The following is a 16,197-nucleotide window of genomic DNA, read 5'->3' as shown; positions in this document are numbered from 1 at the left end:
GTCTGGGTTCGACTCTGATCGAAAGATAACAACTGGCTAGCCCAAATCTGAGATTTTTGCCCTCAGATGTGCATCTATCAGTATATTTTGAGGTTTAATATCGCAATGGATGACAGGAGTGTCGCACTCTTCATGTAAGTAAAGCAAACCTCTTGCAATTTCCAAAGCAAAGTTAACCCTTAAATTCCAGTCGGGTTTGGATTTTCCAAAGAGAATATCAGCAAGAGTACCATTGCTCATGAACTCGTACACCAAAAGTCTATGAACTCCCTCATCACAGAACCCAATCAGCCGAACCAGATTTTTGTGGCATGTGTTTCCAATGGCTCTCAACTCATTCCTAAATTCCTTTTCTCGTTCTTGAGACAATCTATCCAATCTTTTCACTGCGACAACAGTTTTTGTTACTGATCTGAGGACGCCTTTGTACACAATGCCAAAGGAACCTCTTCCTACTTCTTCGTTGAACTCATTTGTTGCCTCCTTCAGTACTTTGTATGAGAAAGAATGCATATTTGTTTCGACAAGGCTTGTAACACGAGTGGTCTTTTTCGGCTTTAAGAGAATAATCAAAACCAAAGCGGCTACCAATAGAGTACTAAGAACAAGGGAGCCAATAAGCGACCCTAACAAAGCAGGTTGGACCTGATATTCCTTTTGCAGAGAAGGATTAAGATTACCCAGTGGTTGAATTCTTATTTTCAAGAATGCCATTGTTTCAACCTTACTTAGAGATAATCTTCCGTTAGAAACGGGTAAATTTTTCTTCCAACAATCCTTTCCAGTGATAGCAACTGCACAATTACAATCATGCAAGCAAGATTTTATACATTCATCCTGGGTAAAATTGATCAACCTTTCATAATCTCCAAGAGGCCAATTCACACTTTGCAAAGGCTCCATACGGTATACCTCTTCTGGATTTTCTCGTGATCGAGCATCATCAGCTCCACAACCAAGCGAGAAACCTGGTTGGCATCCTCCGAATTTGTCATTTGGATCTACCAAGAAATATCCTTTTGGACAGGTACAATTTGGTCTCTTGTTGTTGTCATCCCAAGAGCAGTAGCTATTATAGCCACAACAACCACCACCCAAATCACTAAATATCGCAGTACAAATGTTATCAGGAACGTACCCCTCAATTGACCAAACTTGATCTTCACTGGGTTCCTTGGGATGGGAATACAACGAGAAGACTCCATAAGGATCAAGTGTAGCCCTGTAATAATATCTTCCAACAGAAAGACTGGAATTACTCAACCCAAGAGCTTTTTGATCTCCACTCTTTGTCTTCACATAAATATATCCCGACGAATTGAAGACTAGTTGTGAGGCAGAGTCATTAGAACTCGTGCCAATACTCAAATATTTGTCGTAATGAGATTCAGATGGCCACCCAATTTGACTTAAGGAGAGATTTCCACTATCAAAATAAAGCTCAAATCTTCCCTTTGTGTAATTGACCGACGACAATCGAGAAGATAACTTACTGTTCACATCCAAAGTTTGTGCAGGTAAGAGCGTATCAATAGGATTGTCAAAACTTTGCCACAAATAAGAGCTGGAGGATGCCAGAACAAAATTTCCGGTATCAAGCACTGCTCCATAGGACACATCTTCTTCTGGTTTGATTGCCCACATCACTTGACCTTGGGGGTTAGTAAGTGTGAGACCCGTTGATGTGAGGTGAACCCTCGATCCCAGTGGTACTGGATCTGCGATGTCTGCACTCCAGACAACAGTCTTGGCAGGTATTTTGTCGAACCAGATGGCAAGCAAGAAGAGCCTTGTGCTGTTGTTGATTGGGTGAAATCCAAAAGCAAATTCTTTGGACGGTGAGAGCCATGAAGAGTTATGATCACTGGCGTAGAGAGTTAAATTCAAAGTTGAGTTTCCAAAAGCCAAATGAAGAGGAAGCAAGAGAAGGACGGTGAAGATATTGGGTATAGCCATGAAAGAGAGTGAGCTTTGGAATCAGAAATTAGGAGAAGAGAGAGGGAGGAAGGGGGCGTTTGTCCGTCAATCAACATGAGACGAGGTGCAACGTAGCAAGCCAACTGTGTGAATATATGTTGGCCAGAGACCACGTTGGGATTGGTTTATAAAGTGTGTGTGAGGCGTTGGTCGTTATTTTGACGTTGAAAAATGACTTGGATTAATAGGAGAGAATAGAAATGCTCACAGCAGAGCTGACACGCGTCTGCATTTTGTAGTCATCAGCCTGATCAGCACGGCGTTTGTGGGACCTTAGGCCTCCTTTTTCCTTCTTCTTCTTCATCATAAAAAAAAAAATACTACACCTCTTATTTTTAATATCTTTAATAAAAGAGTTAAGAGTTTGTTTGATTTTTATTTTAGTCATAAATATAATATCCTATATTTTTGTTTCAAATATAATATTGTAATAAAAAAACTCAAAGTAAAACCAAATGACAGGAAGCAAGAGAAGGGAGGTGAAGACATTGGGTATAGCCATGAAAGAGAGTGTGCTTTAGAATTAGCGTCGGAGAAAAATAGAAAATAGGATATCTGTACATTTGCGGGTAACAGGGATAAGGATAAGTAATGACCGTTCACATGTGAGGCTGATTTTTCATTCTTTTGGTCTGCTGCAAATCAGTGGACGACCACACCTCTTTGTATAGTGATTATATTAACTTGTTTTTATTTTAATCTTAAATATAATATCCTAATTCATTTTGTCTGTCATGTTTATTTTTTATTTTTTTTACTATAGTTCTTATAATAATAATAGTTCTAGCCAATATATTTGATTAGTAAAAATATTTTTTTAAAAAATAATACTTATTTATTATAAGTAACTAACTTAATTAATTTTTTTAATCAACTTAAATTAAATAAATCAAGTATAATGGGGAGAAGGACGGCGAAGATGTTGGGTATAGCCACCATAGAGAGTGAGGTTTAGAATCAGAGGTTGAGAGGGGGGAGGGAGGGGGAAGGGCCGTGCGTGCCTCTATCCACATGAGACGAGGTATGTCGTGGTCAGCCAACTGTGTGTACAACTGTACATAAAGGAGAGCGTGTGTGGGCGCTGGCCATTATTTTGACGTTGCAAAATGAATTGGATTGATAGGAGAGAATAGAAGTGCCCACAGCAGAGCTGACGCGCGTCCGCATTCCGTGGTGATAAGCCTGATCAGCACGGCGTTTGTGGGGCTTTAGTTTTTTCCCCCTCCTCTTTTTCCCTTCTTGTTGATCACAAAAAATTAAAAAAACTTGTTTAATTTTTTTTAATCATAAGTATAATATTCTAATTTATTTTATCTCTCATATTTATTTATTTTTTTTAAAATAATAATTATAATAATGATAATTTTAGTTAATACACTTGATTAATAAGGATATTTTAAAAAAGACGACACATATTTATTATAAATAACTAATATAATTAGTTTTCTTAATCTACTCAAATTAGTTAACTAGCTCTTATATTAAGGATTAAAAGTAATATATATTAAAATTATTTTTGAATTAAATTCCACCCAGCACTCAATATTTTAGAACATTAAATAAATCACAAAATATTTTAAAATACTAGATGTATTTAAAAAAATATTTTTAAATGACAGATGAATAAAAAAAATAATTGAAGGCGTTGGATAATTGTATCAAAAATATTTTTAAATATGGGAAACATCTAAAAAAATATCTTAGTGTATTAGATGAAACACAAGGTTTTAGGATAATGAATACACGTGAAAAAAATATTTTTAAAATATTTAATAAAACTTAAATAAAAAATAATTTTAGTGCATATATTCCTTTTTAGAAGGTAAAGAGGGAAAGGGGGGAACTAAGGGCCCGTTTAGTTCAATTGTAGTTTGCTTTTACAACACACTACAGTGTAATATAGTAGATTGTAATGCAATTTTGATTACTGATGATCTGTTTGGTATATTATAAAGAAAACATGGTAGATGATATTTATTATTTTCAATAAAACAAATAAAATTTATGAAATGACCCTTTTATTCCTTGACCAAAAAACAATCCTTCCTTTCCCAAACGTTTCTTCTTCCTCGACAAGAATGTCGATAAAATACACAGAGCAATCCTTCATTTCACTAGCTATTGAATTCATTATCATAACGGACTCAAACCATTAAAGCCAATGATAAAATCATCTATGAAAATAAGGCCACTGTCATCATCATCATCAAAATTTTTACATCTTCATCAACCCAAATGAAAGATACTGTTTATAAAGCAAGAGAGATCTGAATCAAAGAAGATGAGGGAAATAAAAAAACAGATATGGAATGAAAGGATATGAAATAGAAAAAGAATTAGATCTGAAAACCCAAACAACACGCAGATCGAAGAATGTAGAGATAAGATCATCATTGGATGGCATGGGAAGGCAGATATATGAGATTTTTGAAGGAAGGATGCTGGAGGCTGATGATATAGCAAGAGGAGAATAAACCGGAGGTCATGAAGAATGCAAAGCACAGGGACAGAAATCGGGCAGAGACAGTGGTGCTGCTCGGTGTCAAGTACGACGGCGTTCGTGGTGGTCAGGTCATCAGCGGCAGTGGGTGCTTGGTGTGGCGGAGGTGTTCACAATGGTCAGCATCGTGGTGGGTGCTGGGTGCAACAACATTCACGGCGGTCGACTGCAACGGAGGGTGGGTGATAAAGAACAAAGGAGACCATCGAAACAAATAGAGGGCAAATGTGACTTTTTCAAATATGTAATGGATGGTAATGAGTGTTCATATGGGGGGAGATATGAATGAGGATTACTAATTTTTTGATAATTATCATTACCATGGTAAATCCTATTACCAAATTAAAGAGCAACCAAACATTCGTTTCTTAATAATGTAATGTTAATTGCCATTACATGACTACAATAGAATTGAACCAAACGAGCTCTAAGTTCCCACGCTACTCAGTACTTTTGAGTGCTGAGTACGGAATGCGGACTCGAGCGGACGCTATTAAAAGCACAAAAAGTGTTAAGTGAGATATGAGAAAATTAAACAAATGACATCAACTAAGAGGAAAATAACACACATCTTAGTTCGTTCCTTAAAATTATAAAAGAATAAATCAATAAAATAATAAGGAGAGAAGTATATGCATGTGTATATATATAAAAAATTACGGTAATTTCAGTCTAAGTGTTATACATACGGTATAATTAATATAATGCATAATCATTATGACCAAAAATTAGATATTTTACATTGCACTAAGCTAAACACCAGCGCAGGGTGTATTCCATATTTTACCATTGTTTTCGTTATGTTATCTCCCTAGAAAACTGAACTCATGCAAGTTAAGTTGTACCAAAAAGGAAAAGAAATGCACCATTTCGCTCGTAATATGATATGGTATTAGTAGTATTAATTAGATGGTCCATGTGAATTATTGAAGAGTGAAGCACACTAATCAACTCAACAATGATACATTGAATCTTAGAAAATAGTAACCAGATAACCAGTATCGAGCAGGAGGCATGGATCTTAGCTAGATCACCACCACGTAACTCATCTTTACTTAATGTTGACTCCGTCAACGAATTATCTCTATCGACACCATTATACATGTACCTAACTTAATTTTGTGACAATAAATAATTTGTCTGGAAGGCAAACATGTCAAATCCAGCAGTACCATGAGGGTCGCGTGTTCAGCTCACCCGAACGGCTCTCAGACTCCCTAACCCCAAGGTTAGGCGCCACATATGCGGACAACTGAACTACAAGAAGATGTGTCCTGTATATTTGCAGAAATGCGTAATGATGGAAATTTCGTTCCGGCATCCTCAAATTCTTCTTATTTGTGCCAAAAAGTGTCAACAATCTGTCATGTTAGAGAACGCTAAATATAACACAGTAACAATAAATAGTCAGCTCTGGATATATCAACAGATACAGAGCTTATTCGACTCTACCAGCAGATAAAAGGTCACAGATATGGGAATATGATGAACAGAGAGAGCAGAAGGAAGATAGCACAAAATATGTGTATATATATATATATAGAGAGAGAGAGAGGGGTCATAGAGAATCTTGCAGAAGGAATGATAGCCAAATCATTTCAACGACTTCCAAGTCTTATTTCGAGCCCTTCGGCTCCGCCGAAGCATATTGGACCTACAATCATCTGTTGGGTATGTGTTGGCAGAGAAGGCCACACCTTCCTAATGGAAGGTATCTTATCACTAATGTCGATGGAACGACAGCTTTGGCAAAAATAAGAATTCCACCATTGGTAACAATAATCCCCAAAGGGGAACATGGGTCCATTGTGCTCTTTTAAGATTGCTTATTGGCTCTCTTGTCATTAATACGTTTTTTTCGTAATCGTAGCCACCATTATTGTTCCAATTATTCTCTTAGAAAAGGCTGCTCAAGTTTCAAGTCTCGTTGAAACAATTGTGCGCTAAGCACTGTGGGAGGCAACACACGGTCTCAATGAAGAAGTAGGATTGCAGGAAGGGGTTCATTCGGCATTGAATGTGCACAAAGGGACGCATTGATTGACGAGTTAAGCCCAGCTTGGTTAACACGTAGCAATCACCTCAACGATAATACATTTTTTCACCTTAACAATAATACATTGGATCTTAGAAAATTACCAGTCTCAACTCACTTAAAAAAAGAAAAACAAAAGAAAATTAACAGTCTCACTCTCACAGATGAAGCATGCATATGTTTTTTAGATCACCACGGAACTCACGTCATTGTTAATTAACGTCAACTGTGTTAATAAATTACCTCTATCAAAATTATTCTAGATGCCTGATACGGAATCAACCGCACGCCTTCTCTCAATTTTTCTTCATATTATGTACAAGTCCAAACAAAAAGCCAAAAAGGAATGAGCTGAGCGTGTAGTTTCTTGATCACTTGTGATGTCTATTCAATACGGGAAGTCAAAGCAAGATGCCTATTTCATGTGTCTATATTAATCAAACTTATATGCTTTGCTATATGTGGTGAACATACAATTTAATGAAATGAATACTCATCTGGTCCTTAATATAAGACTCATTTAACTAATTTGATTATATTACCGAAATTAGGTAAGTTAGTTAATTATAAGAAATGTGACACGTTTTTCCTAAAATACCATAATCATCTTTCTTACTATCTCCTCTTCCTCTTCTATTTGATTATGGTTGAGGGAGTATCCATAGGAGTAATTTAGAAAAAATTTATAAATATGAGAAATTGGTCTTATATTTATGATCAAAACCAACTTAATAATTGGGTCCTATATTAAGGACCGGAAGAGTATTTCACCAGTTTGCATAATTGAGTTCTTTGACTCTCCCTTCAACATAATCACACACAAACACACACACATATATATAAACAAGATACGGTCTTAAATAAAGTTGTTTTTATTGCTCTAAGGAATTATAGAAAGGGAGAATCTTAATAAAATTTGGCTAAAATACCAAAATCCAAATAAAAGGCCTACACTTTTAATAATTTTGTAATTAGGCTATAAGGCCTTATTAGGAATTTTTGAATGTTGTTAAATAATCAGAATGCCCCTCATTAATTAAAAATAAAATTTGATTATTTTACCCTTTTAAGTTGTTTCTCATCTCTTATGATTATTTTTTTGGACTAAAAAACATATACGTAATTTGGTATTTAGAATTTGTATATATAAAAAAATCTTCAAAAGTATTCTAATAAAACATTTTAAGTTACAACATAATTAGTTTTGAAATAAATATTTTTTATTTTCTGTTGGTAAATATTTATTTTAAAATTTTAAAATATCTTAGTTACAAAAAATATTTAATACTAAGTTATTATAAATAACCTTTTCAGTTGGAATCACTTAAGTAAATAAAACAAACAAAATTATGAGAACATAATATTAAATATTTCTTGTAATTAAGATATTTTAAAATCTTAAAATAAATATTTATCAACAAAAATAAAATATATATATTTCCAGGCTATTTATATTGTGATTTAAATGTTTTATTAGAATATTTTTGAAGCTTTTAGTGATACATACAAATTTTAAACACTACAAAAACACTTGCGTTTTTTTACTCTTAAAAAACAATCATAAAAGACGAGAGATTATTTGAGAAGGATAAAATAATTAATTTTTATTTTTAATTAAAAGGAGGTATTTTAGTCATTTGACAATATTCAAAAGTTCTAAATCACGTCTCATGGTCTCATTAGGAATTTGCTAAAAATATAAGCCTTCATTTAGGTTTAGATATGTCAGTTAGATTTTATTGGAATTCTACCTTGTAGAAACTTATATTGATTCAAATTATTTTATTGGTAAATATTAAATTACAGTGAATAATATTTTTACTTTATTAATTTTGACGTGTTATGTGAGAAAATTGTGCATCTATTAAATCAATATTCCAGTACTTTTATATGTACGAAAGAATCAGATATTGATTCTCGACTGTCATCACTTTTTACACTATCTCTTTACATCATCTCCCAGACATCAAAATTGAACGAGTCTTCTTGTATTTTTTTTATTTTTACAATTTTTAAATTGTTACTCCTGAGAGTACGTGTAGGGAGGTACTACTCAATATGCATATCTACTATCTCCATACAATAGTGTTACTGATACACACACGTCTTTATTTCAAAATTTAAGTCAAAATATCTAATTTCTGAAAAAAAAAAAATCTGGGACTACTTTCCGCTTATTAAATCTTTTGTCATTAACATAAAAAGAACAAAAAAAAAAGTGACACACAAACAGCTGGATATAGCAGCACAATATATTCCTTTTTCTTTTCTTCGGATGCAAGCTTTTCATGTGTATTCTTTTCAAGTCAAAATTAAGTGATATCAAATCATTATATCTCGTCTCCTTCAAATCATGAGAACCTATATCTCTTCAAGATGTCAGTTCAAGTTCATCAACCAGAGTGTGGCCGCAGAATATCGATGAATATTCTTTGAATATTTTGAATATTTTGAGTACATTTTGGAAAATTATCAATTAATTTTCAGTGATTTTTAAGAGTTAATTTGAGAAATTTATTTGAGGCATTAATTGGGGGATTTTAGTGTGTATATCATGGCTTTAAATCAAAATAGAAATAGTTTAGTTTAAGATATAAATAAATAATAAAAAGTAGTTCCGAAATAAAAGAAAAATATAAAAGTTATTAGTATTTTATTTTGTTATTTCTTCGTTTATTTTTATCAATTCCTTTTCTTGACCTTTAGCACAGGTGGCGTCAGTTTCTTTTAACTGAGCAGAATGAAGTTTCGAATTTGGAAGAGGCAGATTTTGGCCCCAAAAAAAATAATTTGGGAGAGGCAGAGACACACCGTTTGGAGAAGGAAAAATTGGAAGTTGACTTTGAAAGTTAAGAGGCAACGACAGCGTTTTGGAGGATTGAGGGGAGGGGGGTGTTCAGGAATCAGGAAAAAGGGCAAAAGGTTCAGGAAGGACCGAACCGGTTGTGTCGAGGAGGCGCCGAACTGTTCTGTATGATCTTCTCCTTCGCTGGATTCTGAGGAGAGACGACGAGAAGAATAGTGAGGAAGGGAGTGGGGCGCGACTGGATCTTCTTCTCTGAAGGTGGCCGACGGGTTCTGCTGGAGGAGAAGGTCGACACTGTTTATTATCGTCTTGAAGGAAAAAGCCAGACTGTTGGGGGCCGATACTGTTCATCGTTGGGAGACTGGACGTCATCTTCTTCTCTTGTTCTTTGGGTTCGACTGGTTCAATGAACGAGAGAGGGAGGCAGACATTGCGAGAGGCCGAATCTGGTTCATCAACCGTGATCTTCTTCTTCATTAGAGTCAGGAGCCGACTGGCTTTGAGCAGAGGAACACGTGCTGTGATAGGAGCTTCGAACAGTATTTTGTTTCCAATCTTTCTTTCTTTCTATCATGATTTTGAATCTGGAAATTATTGTTGCTAAGATGATTATATTTAAAATCATGTGTAACAGCCAGAGGAATTATGAACTTGGTAATGGAATGAGTTTTATTTTCACTAAATTGAGGATGTTTAGTGTCAAATTTTAGTTACTTAATCTTGTTCTTTATTATTCATTTGATAACTCGCCATTATTAATTACTATGAATTTGAGGATTAAAGTTTTCTTTGACAGAGAGGATTTTAGTTAAGTTCTTTGATTAAGTAATATGAGATTAAATGATAATCTAATTTATGATTAGGATAGAAATAGATCTGTTGCCCCGTGTAATTGTTGATGAGTGAAATCGAATTGTTTAACCTCTTAGATAATTATGTAAGAGATTACATGATTAATTTAAGAGAGGGTTATAAGTGGACTGACAAGCACTTATAGCTAATTATATTCTAGATTAACAAAATTGACATTAAAGCTAATCAATTAAGTGAAGCAAGGTTTAAGAAGCTAATAAGGAATTAGTAACTCTAGGTTGGTTTTTTTAATATTTGTTCTAGTAATTTGAGAAAGCTTTGTTTTGTTTTATTTGAATTTCTTTTCACTTAATTTCATTAAATCCTGATTTTTTCAATTTAAATGAAAAAAGAATTTTATTGCCTAATTACTATTAATTGAGTTTTTTGTCAGATTGACTTTGATTTGTTACTATTTATTTTGGTAACCAGTACACTTGCAGCGTCTTAATGTTTGATAGCATCAATTATAAACCATAAAACCATCCTAAGACATAGTTAAGTTCAAAAACTACGAAAGAAAAGAGTATGCGCAGTTACAACCATTCTGAACAACATAGTACTATAATGATAACCTACCTGGGCAGTTTATTTAGGGTGATAATAATTACCATAAAACTACATATGGCTTCCACAATTGCGATAATCAAACATGGGTGTAGAACGAAGGCGGTGGTGGATTTGGAATGTCAACGAGGCCTTCTAACATTTGCGTCACTGTCTTCATGGTAGGCCTCACTTCAGGATTCTCTTGGACACACAACATCGCTATCATCACCCACTTCTTCAAGCTTCTATCGGCCATGGCCTCCTCATTGTTCTCTACGAGAATGTCTATTCTTCCATCCACATAGCAATCATAAGCCCAGTCTGTCAGTATTGCCTCTCTTTCCTCCCCTTTATCCATATCCATTTCCACACTTCTTCTGCAACAAATTATCTCCAGCAGCATCACGCCATAGCTATAGACATCAACCTTGGGAGTTATTGGAACGTTTTTGAACCATTCTGGTGCTACATATCCTCTAGTTCCTCTTATCATTGTCTGGGTTCGACTCTGATTGAAACACAACAACTTGGCCAACCCAAAATCTGAGATTTTTGCCCTCAAATGTGCATCTATCAGTATATTTTGAGGTTTAATATCGCAATGGATAACAGGAGTGTCGCACTCTTCATGTAAGTAAAGCAAACCTCGTGCAATTCCCAAAGCAAAGTTAACCCTTAAATTCCAGTCGGGTTTGGATTTTCCAAAGAGAATATCGGCGAGAGTACCATTGCTCATGAACTCGTACACCAGAAGTCTATGAACTCCCTCGTCACAGAACCCAATCAGCCGAACCAGATTTTTGTGGCATGTGTTTCCAATAGCACTCAACTCATTCCTAAATTCCTTCTCTCGTTCTTGAGCCAATCTATCCAATCTTTTCACTGCAATAACAGTATTTGTTACTGATTTGAGGACGCCTTTGTACACAATGCCAAAGGAACCTCTTCCTACTTCTTCGTTGAACTCATTTGTTGCCTCCTTCAGTACTTCATATAAGAAAGAATGCATATTTGTTTCAACAAGGCTTGTAACATAAGTGGTCTTTTTGGGCTTTAAGAGAATAATGGAAACCAAAGCAGCTGCCAATAGAGTACTAAGAACAAGGGAGCCAATAAGGGACCCTAACAAAGCAGGTTGGACCCGATATTCCTTTTGCCGAGAAGGATTAAGATTACCCAGTTGTTGAGTTCTTATTTTCAAGAGTGCTGTTGTTCCACCCTCACTTGTAGATAATCTTCCGTTAGAAACGGGTAATCTTTTCTTCCAACAATCCTTTCCAGTGTTAGAGATAGCAACTGCACAATTACAATCATGCAAGCAAGATTTTATACATTCATCCTGGGTATAATTGATCAACCTTTCATAATCTCCAAGAGGCCAATTCACACTTTGCAAAGGCTCCATATGATATACCTCTTCTGGATTTTCTGTGATTGCGTATCATCAGCTCCACAACCAAGGGAGAAGCCTGGTTGGCATCCTCCGAAATTGTCGTTTGGATCTACCAAGAAATATCCTTTTGGACACGTACAATTTGGCCTCTTGCTGTTGTCATCCCAAGCGCAGTAGCTATTATAGCCACAGCAACCACTACCCATATCACTAAATATTGCAGTACAAATGTTATCAGGAACGTACTCCTCAACTGACCAAACTTGATCTTCGTTGGGTTCCTTGGGATGGGAATACAACGAGAAGACTCCATAAGGATCAAGTGTAGCCCTGTAATAATATCTTCTAACAGAAAGACTGGAATTACTCAACCCAAGAGCTATTTGATCTCCACTCTTTGTCTTCACATAAATATATCCCGACGAATTGAAGACTAATTGTGAGGCAGAGTCATTAGAACTCGTGCTAATACTCAAATATTTGTCATAATGAAAGTCAGATGGCCACCCAATTTGACTTAAGGAGAGATTTCCATTGTCAAAATAAAGCTCAAATCTTCCCTTTGTGTGATTGACCGACGACAATCGAGAAGATAACTTACTGTTCACATCCAAAGTTTGTGCAGGTAAAAGCGTGTCGGTTGGACTGTCAAAACTTTGCCACAAATAAGAACTAGAGGATGCCAGAACAAAATTTCCGGTATCAAGCATTGCTCCGTAGGACACATCTTCTTCTGGTTCGATTGCCCACATCACTTGACCTCGGGGGTTTGTAAGTGTGAGACCCGTTGATGTGAGCTGAACCCTCGATCCCAGTGGTACTGGATCTGCGATGTCTGCACTCCAGACAACAGTCTTGGCAGGTATTTTGTCGAACCAGATGGCAAGCAAGAAGAGCCTTGTGCTGTTGTTGATTGGATGAAATCCGAAAGCAAACTCTTTGGACGATGAGAGCCATGAAGAGTTATGATCACTGGCGTAGAGAGTTGAACTCAAAGTGACGTTTCCGAAAGCCAAATAAAGAGGAAGCAAGAGAAGGACGGTGAAGATATTGGGTATGGCCATGAAAGAGGGTGAGCTTTAGAATTAGCGTTAGAGAAAAATAGAAAATAGGATATCTGTGTATTTGTGAGCACTAGGGATAAGGATAAGTAATGACCTTTCACGTGTGAGGCTGATTTTTCATTCTTTTCCTCTGCTGCAAATTAGAGCACGGCCACATCTCGTTGTACAGTGATTATACTGACTTGTTTTTATTTTGATTCAATCCACCTTGTTTCTCAGAGCAGAGGAAGAAGGGTGGGCAGCTGGTACCACGAGCCCTCTGTCCCACACATCTATCCAGAAGCAAGTGTAGTTCACCGGTTATTTTTTTTGTATCCGCTTAAAGAAGGAAGTTTCCCCTTCGGCTAGAACAAGAAGCCTCTGTTTTTATTTGCTTTTCGTTCTGTCAGAAGTTGAGAGAAGAGATAGGGAGGAAGGGGGCGCTCAGGGGCCAATCAACATGAGAGAAGGCACGTCGTACCAGGCCAACTGTCTGTACGTATGTCGGCCGGAGACCACACTGGGATTGGTTTATACTTGGTGGTGCGTAAAGCAAAGCATGGGTGAGGCGTTGGCCACTATTTTAACGTTGAAAAATGAATTGGATTGATAGGAGAGAATAGAAAAGCTCACAGCAGAGCTGACGCTGTTAAAAGTAGAAAGTGTTAAAGTGACAGATGAGTTGGGAAAATTAAACAAATGACACGGATTAAGAGGAAAATAGCACACAAGAGATATATGCCACCGTATCTTCTGCAAATTATACCATAGAGCAAATGAAGTGTGCCGTTTCGCACGCAACATCATATGGTATTACTAGATGGTCCACGTGAATTATTGACGAAGTGAAGCACGCTAATCAACTCAACAATAATACATTGAATCTTAGAGAATAGTAACCAATGTCGAACATGACGCGTGGATCTTCTTTACTTATTGTTGACTCTGTCGATAATTATCTCCATCAACGTCATTATTTATGTACCTAATGCCGAACCAACCGACTTCTATCTACTGGGGATAACCTGGCATTAAATCATTATATCATAATTAGTACTACTTGCGGCCTTTAATATAAAAATGTTGTGTGATTTTTATTTTAGTTTTAAATATAAGACTCTAATTCACTTTGTTTTTTATATTTATCTTTTTTTCAAGATAGTTTTTATAATAATAATTCTAATCAATACGCTTGATTAATATTGATATTTTTAGAAAAATAACACTTATTTATTACAAATAACTAACTTAACTAATTTTCTTAATCTATTTAAATTAGTCAACTAACTTTGATATTAAGGACAGAATGTAGGATATATTATTAAATCTCAAAGAACCTAAATCTCAAATGTTACGCTCTACTGTTCTGTTTGTCAGTTTTTTTTTTTTACTATCTCTACTCTTAATTATAAGACCTTATTTCAAGCTGTTAAGTTTTACTGTACTGTTTGTCAGTTTTTTTACTACCTCCAGTTTAATTATAAAATCTAGAAATTTTTGTTAACGTTGTGCATAGTACGGCGCTCTTCTAGTCAACAGAGTAATTAATTGAAATTCCTGTACTTTCTGATATTGGTTTCGAAACCCATTTTTCCAGTTTCGAATTCCGAGTCACGAGAAAGGGGATGAACAGAGACGAATGACAATTCCAATGCAAAACCAAGATAAAAAGAAGAATGACTATCTAATGAAAGAAGAAAAATATATACAAAAATAAATCTATAGACATAACAAATAAAAATCAAAGCCCTTCACCATTAAAAAAAAAAAAATCAAAGCCAAACTGAGTCATTTCCCTATTTATAATGACTCCTCACTCATTTTACTGTACTGTTACCAGCTTATGCGTGGGCTCCGTGTTCCTTTATTATGAGGCTGCATGGATCCGTGGGAGTACCTTTTTTTTTCTCTCTCTCTCTCTCTCCTATTGGCTAAGAAATTGTAAATATTGTTCACATCTGTCATATTTTTTTGGCCTCCGCAGAAAATGTTTCTGCTTCCTTTCTGTTTTTACTTTGCTTGTGTGTCAGATTGTTAGTTTCTTGTACGCCTATTGTACGTCTACACGTATTCATTTTGATATTTTTCTACTTTAAATTCAAAATCTGTTTCTTTCCTTTCCTCTCTTTTTTTTTCCTCACCAAACCTGACAGGGAAGGGGAGGAAATTTTCTACATAAGTAATATTTTCCACATAGATAGGAAAGAATTTCCCATAAAACCTTCTCCCTCATATCACTGGAAAAGAGGATAATTAGTGGCTGTGTCTAACTTCTTTTTTCAATCTAAGGATGAGAAGAGGCCAAGAATTAGGATTAAGAGAGAGAGAGATATCTTTTTTTCTTAGATGGAAGATATGTACTGGCTATGATAGATTTCCTTTTCCTGTGGTGAGTTTTTCATACATCTGATGGCTTTGTTTTTTTTTCTCTGCTTTGCAAATACCCACTTGTAATTTTTATACTTTCTTAGGCTTAGTTGCTTTATATGCATGATTCTTTGCTATAAAGTAAGTCATTCTAGTGTAGGAAACGAATAATTGTTAAGGTTGACTACACAAGGAACTACTAATCAAATCATGCAAGTGTTTCTACTTGCTTTGTCTCTTGCTGATTCATCATTTGTTAAAGTTGAGTTTGGTAAAGGCTTTTTTTGCATTGGGGATTAATGAGAAATTTGACTAACTTTTTGTATTTTCGGGTTTTTTTTGTAAATATTGCTTGCAAATCATTTTTTGTTACTTGATTATTATTGTTTGTTGTTTTAAGCTTTGTTGATCTCTGGCTTTAGTAACAAAGATTTGCCTAATTCCACTTACTTTGGATTGAATCTTGATTTGTTGTCTCTTGTTATTACAGGAGACTTGGATGTGGAAGAAAAACTTATTTAGGTCCAACCCAATATATAGAAGAGTATTGTTCAGTTGAAGCAAGAGAATGGTTCAAAACTTGTGATTAGGAATGTGTTAGGAGTTTGTGAAGGTTATTGTGTTGTAATACATTGTACAAATTGAACTAGGCATATTGAAACACATTATTTACTA

The 16,197-nt window shown here is 35.4% G+C and overlaps 1 protein-coding gene and 1 pseudogene across 1 annotated transcript; both read right to left on the bottom strand.

Annotated features, from left to right (window-relative positions):
- Positions 1-36: 36 nt before the first annotated feature.
- Positions 37-1,956, bottom strand: LOC114743620 (G-type lectin S-receptor-like serine/threonine-protein kinase LECRK4). The gene has a single exon (XM_028931839.1). It carries the CDS (start codon positions 1,954-1,956, stop codon positions 37-39), a length of 1,920 nt encoding a protein of 639 aa, XP_028787672.1.
- Positions 1,957-10,613: 8,657 nt separating this feature from the next.
- The window catches only part of LOC114743615 (G-type lectin S-receptor-like serine/threonine-protein kinase LECRK1), a 13,350-nt pseudogene continuing 7,766 nt past the window's right edge, over positions 10,614-16,197 (bottom strand).

Source organism: Neltuma alba, unplaced genomic scaffold (assembly GCF_004799145.2).
Source record: "Neltuma alba isolate B1F8T4 unplaced genomic scaffold, ASM479914v2 tig00004067_pilon, whole genome shotgun sequence".
Lineage (NCBI taxonomy): Eukaryota > Viridiplantae > Streptophyta > Magnoliopsida > Fabales > Fabaceae > Neltuma > Neltuma alba.
Note: the sequence above shows the minus strand (reverse complement) of the source record. Positions and strands in the feature narration are given on the sequence as shown.